The sequence below is a fragment of the Glycine soja genome, chromosome 15, assembly GCF_004193775.1.
Source record: "Glycine soja cultivar W05 chromosome 15, ASM419377v2, whole genome shotgun sequence".
Lineage (NCBI taxonomy): Eukaryota > Viridiplantae > Streptophyta > Magnoliopsida > Fabales > Fabaceae > Glycine > Glycine soja.
This window is the reverse complement of record NC_041016.1, coordinates 38,087,389-38,101,497: the sequence shown is the minus strand read 5'-3', so window position 1 is coordinate 38,101,497 and position 14,109 is coordinate 38,087,389. Positions and strand designations below refer to the sequence as shown.

The 14,109-nt window shown below is 32.2% G+C and overlaps 1 protein-coding gene across 1 annotated transcript; it reads left to right on the top strand.

The window, feature by feature from the left end:
* Positions 1-7,779: 7,779 nt before the first annotated feature.
* LOC114388691 (acid phosphatase 1-like) lies at positions 7,780-12,747 on the top strand. Its single transcript, XM_028349321.1, has 3 exons — positions 7,780-8,391; positions 9,500-9,709; positions 12,418-12,747. Exons 1-3 carry the CDS (start codon positions 7,958-7,960, stop codon positions 12,593-12,595), a joined length of 822 nt encoding a protein of 273 aa, XP_028205122.1. The 5' UTR covers positions 7,780-7,957; the 3' UTR covers positions 12,596-12,747.
* Positions 12,748-14,109: the final 1,362 nt, after the last annotated feature.

Below are 14,109 nucleotides of genomic sequence, written 5' to 3'. Positions count from 1 at the left end.
TCACATCTTAGACCTCACTCCCATATAAGAGAAAAGGAAAGAAAGCCTCAAGAGGCTAACATTAACCTCTCATACTTCCATGGGAAGGACAATGTAGAGGCTAACTTAGATTGGGAAATAAGGGTAGAGCAACAACTTAAAAAGAAGTCTACTTCAAAATCTTATGGCTCTCACTCTTATCCAAAGAAAGACCAAGGTCAAGGCATCTTAGGGGTGACACCTTCTAAGCCCAAAGATGATAAGGGGAAGGCAATAGAAAAGCAAGCCCCTAAGGCTAGTATGCAAGAGAAAACTAGCTCTATAAAGTGCTTTAAATGTCTTGGAAGAGGACACATTACTTCTCAATGCCCCACCACAAAAACCATGATTATGAGGGGCCAAGACATTTATAGTAGCCAAGATGAGGCTACTACTTCACCTTCCTCTAGTGAAAGTGAAGAAGCAAAAGGGGAAGAATCTAGTGAAGAAATCTACCCCCAAGAAGATGGACAACCATTAGTGGTTAAAGAGAAGTGTAAGGAGGTAAGTGTCTCCTCCAAGAGGTTAGCTAAGAAGGAAATTCATTTTACAATAAAGACAAACATTAAAGAAACTTTCCCTCTTAGAAAACCTCCACATTTTCTCTTTTGTAAAAAGACACTTGCTAGCATTGCAACACCTCTTGGGCTTGAGTTTATTCCTCAAGTAAAGAAGTTGTTGGATAAGGGTTTGGTTCACAAGAGCTTAAATCCTTGTGCTTTTTTGGTGCCCAAAATAGGTATTATTAGGCACCAAGTCCCTAAAATAGGTGGTATGATGAATTTTTTGAGTGGTGCAACCCTCTTTTGTAAAATCACTCGTACACCTAACATCTTCATGGTGTGTGTACATAGGGACCCATTAGGTAGGTTTGTTCTTATTTTTAGTTTCAATACAAACTTAGGTACTCATATGGGACACCTTAGGTTTGTTATACTTTTTGGTAGGAATAATCAATATGAAAATACAGAAAAAGGTATGTTTTATTGCGTTACTTTTCTTAATTTTTCAAATAGTGATCAACAGGTTCCCATGAACCCTAAGAGAATAAAGGTCATTCCTGAGTGGCTCACTCCACCAAGTATAAGAAAAATTTGGGGCTTCCATGACTTAACAAACTTTTACAAAAGGTTTGTCCCATATTTTTCTATACTTGTAGCACCACTCATTGAGTTGGTGAGAAACCATGTTCCTTCATGGGAAGATGCCCAGGAAATGGGTTTTCAGACCTTACCTTACTTCAACATACCAAACACCACTAATACATGTGTTTTTGTTCTTTTTACAGGTGTTGAGGGAAGGAACCCAGAGTATGAAGAACCTCGGGATTTGAGGTCAAATCCTTTCCAAGGTGGAGGGAATGATGCAATCCTACCCCACAAGGACATTGGCTAGAAGACTCCAAGTAGATTGGGCTAGAGATCCAAGGAAAGGCCCTAGGGTTCTCATGAGCCTTAGGGTAGATTTCGAGCCCATGGGCTAAGTATGAGCCTGCTTATCTTTGTAAATATTAGAATAGGTTTTTCCTTCGTCTAGGCCTTGTATTTTGGCCATTCTAGTAGTATAGGGTTTTAGCCTTGTATTTCGGGGCATTTTGAGTTGTCTTTGTAATAAGGACTTTTTTTGTTATTTTCATGTTTTTTCTCATGGGGGTGAGCTTAGCTATTATAGGGGGTGTGTAGCTAAGCTCTAGCTTCTCATCTCAAGGAGGTGAGCTTAGCTATTAGAGAGGTATGTGTAGCTAAGCTTTAGCTTCTTTAGGAATCTTCTTAAGGAAGCTTCTCAAGGAGGTGAGCTTAGTTATGAGAGGGGTGTGTGTAGCTAAGCTCTAGCTTCTCAAGGAAGTTTTCTCAAAGAAGCTTCTCAAGGAAGTTTTCTCAAGAAAGCTTCTCAAGGAAGCTACCTAGTCTATAAATAGAAGCATGTGTAACACTTGTTGTAACTTTGATGAATGAGAGTCTTGTGAGACACAACTCAAAGTTCAACTTCTCTCCCTTTTTCTTCCTTCAATTTCGTGCTCCCCCCCTCCCTCTTTCTCTCCCTCTTTCTTTTCCTCCATTGAAGCATCCTCTCCAAGCTTCTTATCCAAGGCTCATCTTGGTGGTGAAGCTCCTTCTTCCATGGCTTATTCCTTAATGGATGGCGCCTCCTCTCACCTCCTTTCCTTTGTCTTCCGCTGCATCTCCATGGTGGAAAATCACCATTAAAGGACTCCATTGAAGCTCAAAGATCCAGCCTCCATGGAAGCCCCACAAGCAAGTTTCCATCAGTAGTGGCTATCGGAGATTTTATGTGGGCACCATCATCAGGGATATTGCCAAGTAGTACACTTGGTGGTGATGTTAACGATGTGTATCGCCTGTGTCTTGATGGTATAAACATAAATATGGAAGAAGGATCAGGAGACAGTGATGATGTTAGTGTAGGAGCAACAAATGAATTTGGAGACATTGCAAATGGATATTGCCAAGCAAATTGATCGTATTGAGAAGATTGGTAAAAAGAAATTAAATGCCTCATCGAAGATAGCCGAGGTAGTTAGTGACATTGCAAAAACATGTAGGTCACGTATAGAAGATGTAATTAGTGCATCTATTAATGAAGTGGTGAAAGAACTTAAGACCTTACCTGAAGTTGCAAATGACACTGAGTTACATACCAAATGTTGTAACTTGATGTTATTTAAGCCAGCAAGGGAGATGTTCATTGCTTTGCGAGGTGAAGATGAGAAAATGATACATTGGCTTAAAGATGTAGTTAAAAATCCCTTATTCATGAATATGTCACTTTAGTTTATGTCATAGGAGTTGGACTGCTAGTGTGTGGTTTTGACTATTATATGTATTATTTTGTTGTTATTTGCTTTTGTCATTTACGTAATGTAGTAGGGGCTTTTGACTATTATTGGCTTCTTTCATTTATGTAATGAATTAAATGGATTATTATAATATGTATAAATGCACTATTGTTATATTATTTCTTTGTTATCATTATTAAGTCATGTATTTGGACAGGTGTTAACAGTTAAATGAATAATTGAATTAAACGATTTGAGCTTGAAAGCAATGAAGACAATGACATTTTGGAAGATGCTTCTTATGTGGCTGCATTGGTTGGTGACTATGCAATAATGCATATATGTAAAGAGCCACGTAGAACTAGTGAACATACAGGTCATACATGGGTTTATGAAATATTACAAGGACATCCAATTCATTGTTATGAGATGTTTCGCATGGAAAAATTTATTTTTCATAAAATTTGCACTGAATTAGTTGAGCAAGGCTTAAAGGAAACTAAGGGCATGAGGGTTCAAGAAATGGTTGCAATTTTCTTAAATATGGTTGGCCATGGGTTAGGTAATAGAATGCTTCAAGAACGATTTCAACACTTAGGAGAGACTATAAGTAGGCATATTGATGAAGTCCTACTTGCTTGCCTTAAATTGTCCTTCAAATATATTAGACCACAAGATCCCATGTTTCGTGATTGTGAGGTCAAAATTGAAGTGATCAACGATATTGACCATTTTTTTAAAAATGGCATAGGAGCAATTGATGATATACATATTTCATTTATAGTTAGCCCTGCTGAACAAGCAAGGTTTATTGGAAGAAAAAGTATTCCAACACAAAATATAAAGGTTGTATGTGATTGGAATATGTACTTCACTTTTGTATTAGCTGGATGGGAAGGTACTGCTCACGATGCTTGTGTTTTTTACCATGCTCTCACAAATGCTAACTTGAATTTTCCACATCCTCCTCCAGGTTTTTTTTATATAGATATACATGATTTATAATTTGAATAAAAATATCATGTTTATTCACTTTTTTAATTGTTTTATTAGGTAAATATTATTTAGTGGATGCTGGCTACCCAACACCAATGCGGTATCTTGGTCCTTACAGATGTGAACGTTATCATCTCCCTGATTTTAGACGTAAATTTGGATTTGCAAATGATAATGAGGTCTTCAATTTTTATCACTCAAGTCTAAGGTGCACAGTAGAAAGAACTTTTGGTGTGTGGAAGAATAGGTTTGCAATTTTACGTCTTATGCCTAAATACAAATTTGAAACACAAGTTCAAATAGTTTGTGCAACAATGACTGCATAATTTTATCAGAATGAATGTTGAAATGGATTTTGATTTTATACGCTATGAAGAAGAAGACATACTTCTTGATGTAGATTATAATAATCACAATAAGACTAGTTTAGTTCTAAATATAATTTCTGCACCAGAAATGGATCATGTTCGAGACTATATTCGAGATGAAATTATACAGTACAAGAAAAAAAACTAATATTATATTTATTATTGAATTTGATTGACTTTATATATGTTCCTTATTTATACTTTTTAATTTAGATACATTTGTGTACTTATGTTAATTTTAATTTTTTACAATGAATACGAGTTTATATATCTATTTAATTTTAATTTATTTATATGTATATAAAAAATAGTAAATTATAATAACAAATAAGTATTCAAAGACTTAAGGTCTATTTTAATAATTTTACTTTCAAAATCAATTATCTAAAATCACTTCAATTTAAAATCAATTTTATCCAGAGGAGCTGCATTCAAGTTCACGGTACATTGTAAAACGTAAACAGTATCATGCGTTTGACAAAGCTTGCGTTAAATTACTACCACGTTTTTCTCCCATGTTACCAAAAAAAAAAAATTGCTACTACCTTTTACAAATCAAATAGTATGAAGTAATTTGCCCCACGCAGTTGTACACGACTCATCCAAATAAAATATTTGGAACGTCTATTAGACTATTACTCTTTAACAGTCTACTGTTTATTTTAACGGTTTCATTAATAAGTCAGATTAAAAAATAATTTGTCAAATTATAATTTTGGATGACGCTTACGTGACAAAGTGGACGTTTGATATTGAAAAAATTAAAATTACTTATTTGAAAAAATATAAGAACTAAACGTCTTCATTTAGAAATAAAAGAATCAAAATCTCAGATTTAAAATTAATGTGGAACCAAAATTAATAAATAAAAATATATAAATAGTATTAAATATTTTATTTTTCGGTAAAAACTTTTCTGTTAATTCTGTATTCATTATTGTCCGTTTGTCCAGCTATTATACTAAAATAAAAATCTGTATTCAAATTCAATCCACTCAATTCTTCTTTATGAAATTTTCAATTTAATTACATTTTTAAAAATTAAACTTTGAGACAACTAACGAATGTGTCCTTTTTTTTTTGTGTGTGAAGACTAGCGAATGTGTCGATTCAAACTTAACCACTCTATTCTTCGTTGTCTAATTTTCAATGTAATTGCATTTTGAAAACATATAATTTGAGAAAACTAACTAACGAAGGTAGTACAATTTCTTGTGAACAATTTTTAACTATAATTTAATTAGAATGAATTCACATTATGAGCTTTTATTACATAATATATAGGATTAATTATGTAGGATAATATTTATTAATTAATTTATAAATTATATTTATGATTTTTTAATTATTTGACATGACAATGAAAAAAAAATTATAGTGATAATGTATCAAAATTAAGTTCTTTAAATTATGATACTCTGCTATTGAATAACAAACACGTAAAACTTTTGTTGTAAATATATTCTAATTAAATCCTAACAAAATTATTAAAGTATAAATGTAATTAAAATATATTCATTATCATTCAGTTACATATAGTCATATATATTTAATATAATTTTTTATAGGTACATGAAAATTAAAGTCTAAAATTGTTGGTACTCACAAGTACTTTCTAAGCCTATTAAACCATGAGTGCCACAACTGATAATTAAAATAAAAACATGAGTGCCACATGTCATGTCCTTTGTCAGTTGTATCATACTCAACACAGTTTAACTTTTGGCATAAAAATATATATTTGATTTATATATTAAAAAATAAAAATATATGTTTCACAAAATATATTTCAATTAATTTTTAATTTTTTTATTACTTAATTTTTTATGATTTAATAAATAAACTTTTTAAATAATTTTTATTATTTTTTTGAAACACTATTTGAAATAATATTTTTTAAATATTAATTTTTAAATTTTTAAATTTTTATCTTTTTATTTTTGGCATATTTATCAAATTTTTTTATATTTTCTAAATAAATTATGATTTATTATTTTTATTTTAAATTTTTACTTACTTCAATCAAGTTTTACAAACACTTATGATATAATAAATTAATTTTTCAATTTTTAATTACCAATTAAGTTTTTAACTTTCCATTAACTCATGAATTTTTTTAGCTAATTTTATTCAATATAATACATTAAATAGAAAGCAGCCTCGTTGGTTGAGAAGAAAGAAAATTTTCTATGCCACAAAATTTTAATTATCCATTCAAACTCAAATTTTCAAGGTAATTGCATTTTAACAAAAAATATTATGTTTTCATAATGAAAGAAAATTTTAAATTATTAATTAATCATAAATAATATAATCATACATTATAATTTTATTATTTTTTATTATTTTTTATTATAATTATCTTAATTGGTTTACAGTGTAAAATTATTTTTTACACCAATTATAAATATTAAACTCTTTAAAAATTAAAATGAAGCAACTATGAGTGTAGTACAATTTCTTGTAAAATATTAAAAGCTAATTAGGACACTCATAATATAAAAAATTTAATGTTTATATATTATTAGTATAAAACAGTTATATCTTAAATCAATTAAAAGTTATTATTATTAATATAAATTTTAAGATAACAGTGATATAAAAATTTACTATATATATATATATATATATTATTTTAGTATAAATTATATTTAAATTTTTTTAAAATTTGTAAATAATACAGTGTATCAAAATTAGACCCATTAAATTAAATATTTGACACGCTATAATTAAATGATGACAAAGCATGAAAAGCTTTTACACCAAATATATTCTAATTAAATATTAAAAAACTGTTGAAATATATTTGAGAAAAACCTGATTGGCTGAGAAGAAAGAAGCGCGTCACCGTCATCCTACCTTTTTTCAGTATCTTCCTTAGTCCACCGTCCAACCAAACCAACCCCACGTTTTCGTACTCCCCAATTCAATTCCACGCTGAAGACGGAATATTCCAAAACTCCGTCACTTCTCAACCCCGAACAAAACAATACAAAACCCAACATGTGATTAGATTATTTTGAATGAAATTAATTTAATAAAACTTATTTTGATTATAATTAAATTTGAAGTGATATAATTTATATTTAAATATTTCATTATTATAGTAAAAATAACTTAGTAATAAGATTTAGTATAATGTTTTCTTAATGCAATAACTATTTTTGTTTTAAATTTGAATCCATTTTGGATTAATTTTATTTTTGTCAATTTGAAATTAAGTTCATATTAGTTTTCGTGTAGGATTCTTCTAAATCACGTTAAAATATGGTTAATTAATTTTAGATAATTTTATTCACATATTTAATTCTACTTTAAAGAATTGAATTTAGATCTAAAATCCATTGAATCAATTTTAAATGTTTTAGATCATATAATTTTTACTAAATTTTACTACCAACATATTTTTAAAACACAAATTCTATCACTTTCAATCAATATTTTATCAAAATTAATTTCATTAACATTCATATTAATATGATTATGAAAAATCCAAGTGAAACAAAACATACCCGCGTTCTCCTCTATCACACGTTACGTCGTCGTTAAGTCCCGCCACTCTCTCCTCTCCATAGGTTACTGTTCCACACAGAAACGCATATACACATTTCATTTCCTATTTCCTTTTTGTTCATTTCTTTCTTTTTCCTTTCCTCCACAATTTGCATTTCCCCTCTCTTCGTTTCCTTTTCTCCTCATTTTACATTTCCCCTCTTTCGATTCTCCTAAGAGGGGAACCCAACCCAACAATTCCTCCATCCCTTGCATTGGTCACACCATGGTTCCCTCTGCCTTTCTGTTCCATTTCCTCTTCTTCTTTTCACTCCTCATCTCGTTTTCCTTCTCCGATTCCGATTCCGATTCCGATTCCGATTCCAATTCCGTAGGCCCCACTTTCCACCGCGTGTTCCCGCGGCCGCTGATCGTGGAGTACCCGGAGTTCGAGGCGGGGCTGCGGTGCGGCGCGTGGCGCGTGGCGGGGGAGGCGAACAACCTGGGCGCGTGGAGGACGATTCCGGAGGAATGCACGGAGTACGTGAAGGAGTACATGACCGGGAAGGGGTACGCGGTCGACCTCGAAATGGTCTCCAAAGAGGCGGAGGAGTTCGCGAGGAGTGTGCCTCTCGGCGGCGACGGGAAGGACGCGTGGATTTTCGACATCGACGAGACTCTCCTCTCCAATCTCCCCTATTATGCCGCACACGGATACGGGTATTCCCACAAAAAAAAAATTATTGTATTTTGTTTTGTTACTCTTTTTTGGATCATGATGACATTGTTGGGGACTATTCATCTGACATTGGTGCGTAATATTCAATGCTGATAACTAATCACCGAGAAAAAAATCCACTGACAACCTTTAGGGTCCGTTCGGTAGAGTGGAAAGAAATGAAATAAAATTGAATTGAGATGAAAATTATGAATTAAAGTAGAGTTGTTAGAGTAAATCATGTTAATTAGCTCGAGTATTATTCTCTTTCTTAATTAGTTTTTATGTTTATACAGTTTTACTAACGTTGAGGGACTATTTTAAAGAATTTTTCAATACTGGGGTTATTTCGTATATTTTTAATGCTTGAAGGATTACCTGTAGGTTAAGCATATAAGTTAATTTGAATTTGAATAAGGTGGAAAAAATAGCAGAGATAAAATATGAACAATGATGCATTTTCTATTGTTCAGCCCATTTTTTTTTTCATTTTTTTAATGTAAATTTCAAAATTTTCTCTTTTATTTCGTTTTTTCCCCCTCAACCAAACAAAGGTTTAAGATAGAGACATTAATTTAGAGATATAAAATCCTATCATTTAATTATAATGGTGTTGTAAAGATAGTTTGTTGGCTGAAATTTAGTTTGCTTTCATCTGAAAGCTGAAAAATAGGGTAATTCGGAAAGGACATAAGAAGTGTTATAAATTATTGTTTAACAATCAAGAGAGATTGAAGATACTGTAATCCTATTTGGAGTTGGGAATTTTATGCTTTTGTGGGATTTAAGAACTCTGTTTTGTACTCTTTGGTTAAAAAAAAAAAAGAGTTAAATAACCCCAAATTCATGCTTAATTGCCCCTAGTTTTGTTTGGATAATGTTGGAGCTTGAATTTGAGTTTACTTTTACACCGAAATAGCTTTTAGGCCAAAAGTTCTGTAGTGTGACCATTTGGAGGGGTTAATCAGGTTTTGATGTTTTCTTATTCTTTCCTGTGAATATTCCTCTAGGAATGAATGACTCTAGACAGTATTCTTCTGTATCTATCATGCTAACTTGACTTATTTTTCTTTCTTCCTAACGTGAACCTTTGTTTGCATTTGCTTGTAGGCTTGAGGTCTTTGACCACGAGAAGTTTAACAATTGGGTGGAGAAGGGTGTAGCTCCAGCCATTGAACCCAGTTTAAAGCTCTATGAAGATGTTTTGAATCTGGGATTCAAGGTTATTCTACTGACAGGACGGAGTGAAAGGCACAGGAGTGTCACTGTTGATAATTTGATCAATGCTGGGTTTAAGGAATGGGACCAGCTCATACTAAGGTAATTCCCAAAACATATTTGCTAATTTTAGAATAGCAAATGAAGTTTCTATATTAAATAAATGTTGTAAGATTGGAATATATGTGTATGTTCTGCAACCAGTTCTGTTTTACATGAACAATTTAATGCTTTTGTAATCTAGATAAATTTTGTCATTTTGTGTTTAAACCACCATATCATTCAGATGCATTGTGCATTGTACCAGTCTCTCGAAGATTTGGCATGTTTTCATTAAGAATAACCTGAAATGATAACATTATTGTACCATTTCCTTTATGGTTCAACTGTTTTGTCTCCTAGCATGCTTAATGCTATCATAAAAAATTAATATACCATGGATAAATTAAAGACAATGTTTCATGACCCAGAACAGAACATTGAAGAAGGATAAACTCTGCCTTGGTTTATTTAGGAGGAATCTTGCAAACAACCCATTGATTCCAGCCTCCTTTTTTCGATGGACAGCAGAATCTGCTTACCTGAAATCATCTTGGCGCTAATGTTTCAGAACATTAGAAAAGTTACGCTAAGAGTTGATATTTTCTTTTTGTAGGGATAGCTTACCTTTAGTTCAAGTTAAGTTAGTTTAGTTGTTTGCAAGTGAGAAGATCAAGTATAGGAAAAATAAAGCAGGATGGTACAATTAATAGAACTACAAACAAATAAATAGCAAATATGAGAATAAAGGCATGGATTTCAGATATTTTAATGCATTGCATGGCTCTAGACAAGGTCAGATGGAGCATTTCATATAGATTTCAAGCAGCCTAGTTAATGGTGATTAGTGTAGAGAATATAGTTTTACAAAATGATTTTTGCTCATTAGCAACCTCAGCTAATGTACAACTTCTACCATAGAGGAATTTAATGAATCCTGATTGCACATGCTAAGGTCACAGAGGATTTCCTTATATCCATAGGAGTATACCAACACCAAGGGTTAATTTTAAGCCCTTATCTTTCTACCTAGATTTGTGAGCTATATCTAGGAGCTATTACCTCACTGCACACTTATTTTCAAATCATATATAGTCCCTTGTTAGAGATGCGTTTGACAGAACTCAATAACGTTGTCTAGTCCATGAAGCTGATCCGAACACCTATGCCACTGGGAAAAGGCTTTTTGTGTTGTTATTTTGTATGCTACAGTAATTGGAAAGATTTCATGCTCCTTCCTTGTTATGGTTCTCCCTAGTTTCAATCACTTAGTGTTTCTACAGAGTTAACAGTATGCATTGTTTTTAGTTTCTTTAGTTCATATGTGTACTCCATATAAAATCCAAGTGAATACCATGTCAGCATCAATATTGGCATATTTTGTGAATGACTAGATGCTGTTGTTGGATGATATTTCAGAAAGCTATTGAATGGTTATTATATTTTAGGTAGATGATGATATATTTGTCTTAATATCTTTGGAGAGCTAATGTTAAAATTTATTAATTAATTTAATGATACATTCTCGATTGTTTTAAGTAAAACAAATTTCTCTCCTTGGCATATTATCTCATTGTTGTCTGCGAATTTGTGTTTTCGTACACTGATAGAACTAATCCATATCATATTTTTGGGCCGGGATGCTGACAATACATACATATATTATCTATGGGAAAGCATTATAAGTTATGAAACTGATTCATATATACTTCTTATCAAGGGAATGAGTACAAATGTGGCCAGTCTTGTCTTGTATTTTCCCCTTATTTTGAGATGTTTCTCTTCAGCGATTCATGATATAGGGTCATATTTTCCTTTTCATTTGAATCATATGCCTTTAATATATGTTCTTTGTTGTGTCTGTAAATTCTGTATGGTTTGCCTTCATGTAGATTTTTTGGATTAGACTTCACTGTTGCTGTTAATAAATTAACTTGCTATTATGAAATGGGAAAAAACAGGAAAAAAATAAGAATAAATTTAACGCATTCCACTACAGCACCCTCTACAATATTTACATTCCTTATTTCCTTTCATAATTGATTCTTTCTAAGCAATTCATTTCCAGAATTTCAGAGTTCCACAACCTCTTCTGTTTGTTCTGTGCTGGCATAGACCTTTAATCAGATCTTTTATGGATCGATGAATGTTCTGAAATTTTGTTCAAGTGGACTGAAATACTCAATTTTTATGGATGAATTGTGAAGATACCAGAAATTTAGCCCTTTATAGTACAATTTTGCATCTCAATTTAGAGTAGGTTAGATGAGTAGATTTTAATTAATTTTGTCATGTTTCCTAATCATAGGATTGGATTAATTGGCAGGGGAGATTAGATGTCCCAAACTCTATATCATGATTCTATATAATGTAGACAGTTTATAGGGGTACACAAGGTAATGATAGTTGTCTACTTATTACCAGAAATAACTACATCATAGTCCACTTGTATTCTGGAGTCTTCTTCATATCTTTTGGCACTAGTTAATTACAGTATGCCTGGTTGTAGCCCCATTTTTTGTGGTTGATATTAAGTCATTAATTTTGACTTATTTAGTTACCAAGTTAATTTACCCTCCTGCCTTTACTGTTCCTTTCTCTGTATCCTTTATGCTGTATATGCAAGGTGAAAGCTTCTACTTTGAGAAGTTTTCTTTGTACATGTAATCATGTACAATTTTAGGATCATCATGCTTGTATTTTGCACTCTGAAGCTGTGTCACTTTTATTTTATGCTAATTTTTCTGAATCTGTTATTTTGTAATGTTCAGAAACTCAGATGATCAAGGGAAACGAGCTGTACTCTACAAATCAGAGAAGAGGAGTGAGATGGAGAAAGATGGATACAGGATTCTTGGAAATTCTGGTGACCAGTGGAGCGATTTATTAGGTTCTTCAGTATCTGTTCGGTCCTTCAAGCTTCCAAATCCCATGTATTACATTCCATAGTAAATGTCTCATTCATTTGCAAATAATTGCTGTTTGAATTGTACATAACGAAAGTGGATCAATTCGTATACTGAATATCATTGCAAATAATTCATAAACTGAATGTCATTGAAATTCTAATACATACTGACTAAATTAAACTTGTGCGAAAACTCATGTAACATTTGTCAGTTGTTAGTTAACATGATTGTGCATGGTTTTCTTCTGAATCATAACTATCACTTGGTAATATGACTTGGGATAGCTTTTAAATTTTAATTATACACTCAGCTTCCTTGACAACTAAGGAGGCATTTGCGGTTTACAGCTTTTAAAAAGAAGGCCATACGATTATTTAATATATCATATGCGTATCTTTCACCTAGTAATCAAAGACATTAGTCTTGCCTCTTCTAACGTAGTTTTGCGGCTTGCATACACGATGCGAGGAATTGAACCTGAGTTAACATGTTTATATATCAATTAAGCTGGATTTTATCAGTAACAAGTCAAACCATTTTATATTGATTTTTCTTCTTTTATGTCCTGTCAATTTCGATTTAAAATATGATTCTGCTCCAATCTATTCTAACCTAAATTGCTTTGGAATATATATATATATATATATATATATATATATATATATATATATATATATATATATATATATATATATATATATAATCATGTCTAGACTATTACGATCTTTTTTCCGTATTTCTTTTTGCTCAAACTCCTCCTCCTCATCTTCTTCAAGAAATTCCAATTTATTAAATGATCAAGATATCTAGACCCAAGAGGTCGCCCCAAAACACAATCTCTTCGATGAGGAAGTCCGATTCGAAGATATCAATCAAAACATGGATGACTGGAACATTCCAGAAATCCCTCAGGATCAACTATACGCTTCTGAAACAATAAAAGACAAACACAACTTTGATTACATAATCAAAACAGTTGAAAACAATATTCCTCTAGGACAAGATATAGGGAAAGAATTTCATTTACTTTCAAAAAATTCAATTTATGAACATAGCCGTAAGTATAAATATCTACACATCGGTTGTGTACAAGTAGCCATCAAGCCCTTAATTGATATGGGCATAGATGCGGCAGTTTTAATGTGTCTAAGAGACATTAGGCATAATCAATTTGAAGACTCCCTAATTGGAACAGTCGAAACCAACCTAGGACAAGGTCCAATATATTTTAACTGTTATCCAAACAAAACAGTGAGTCTGATGGACAGAAACATTCTTGACTGTTTGTTCTTAAACATCCACTTTCATGGCCTTGACATGAAAGAAGGGTCAATCCCAGCAGCCTTAATTTATAGGATCCAGTACAAGGTCATGAATACTTGTGCATCTAGAGTCCTGTTAAAACCTCAAAAAGGAGAAACAACCTTGTTTATCACTGATATGACAAAGGCTAACGTTTCTCTCCCGAGAAAAATAAAATGGGATGAGGTAACTCTTCCCGAAAGATGGGTTATGGATAAGGCAACACCGTCTATTCCCCGACCCGCTCCAACC

Coding starts and splice junctions, on each gene's coding strand:
- LOC114388691 (XM_028349321.1), top strand. CDS start 7,958: ATGGTTCCCTCTGCCTTTCTGTTCCATTTCCTCTTCTTCTTTTCACTC. Junction 8,392..9,499: donor TATGCCGCACACGGATACGG/GTATTCCCACAA, acceptor ATTTGCTTGTAG/GCTTGAGGTCTTTGACCACG. Junction 9,710..12,417: donor TGGGACCAGCTCATACTAAG/GTAATTCCCAAA, acceptor TGTAATGTTCAG/AAACTCAGATGATCAAGGGA.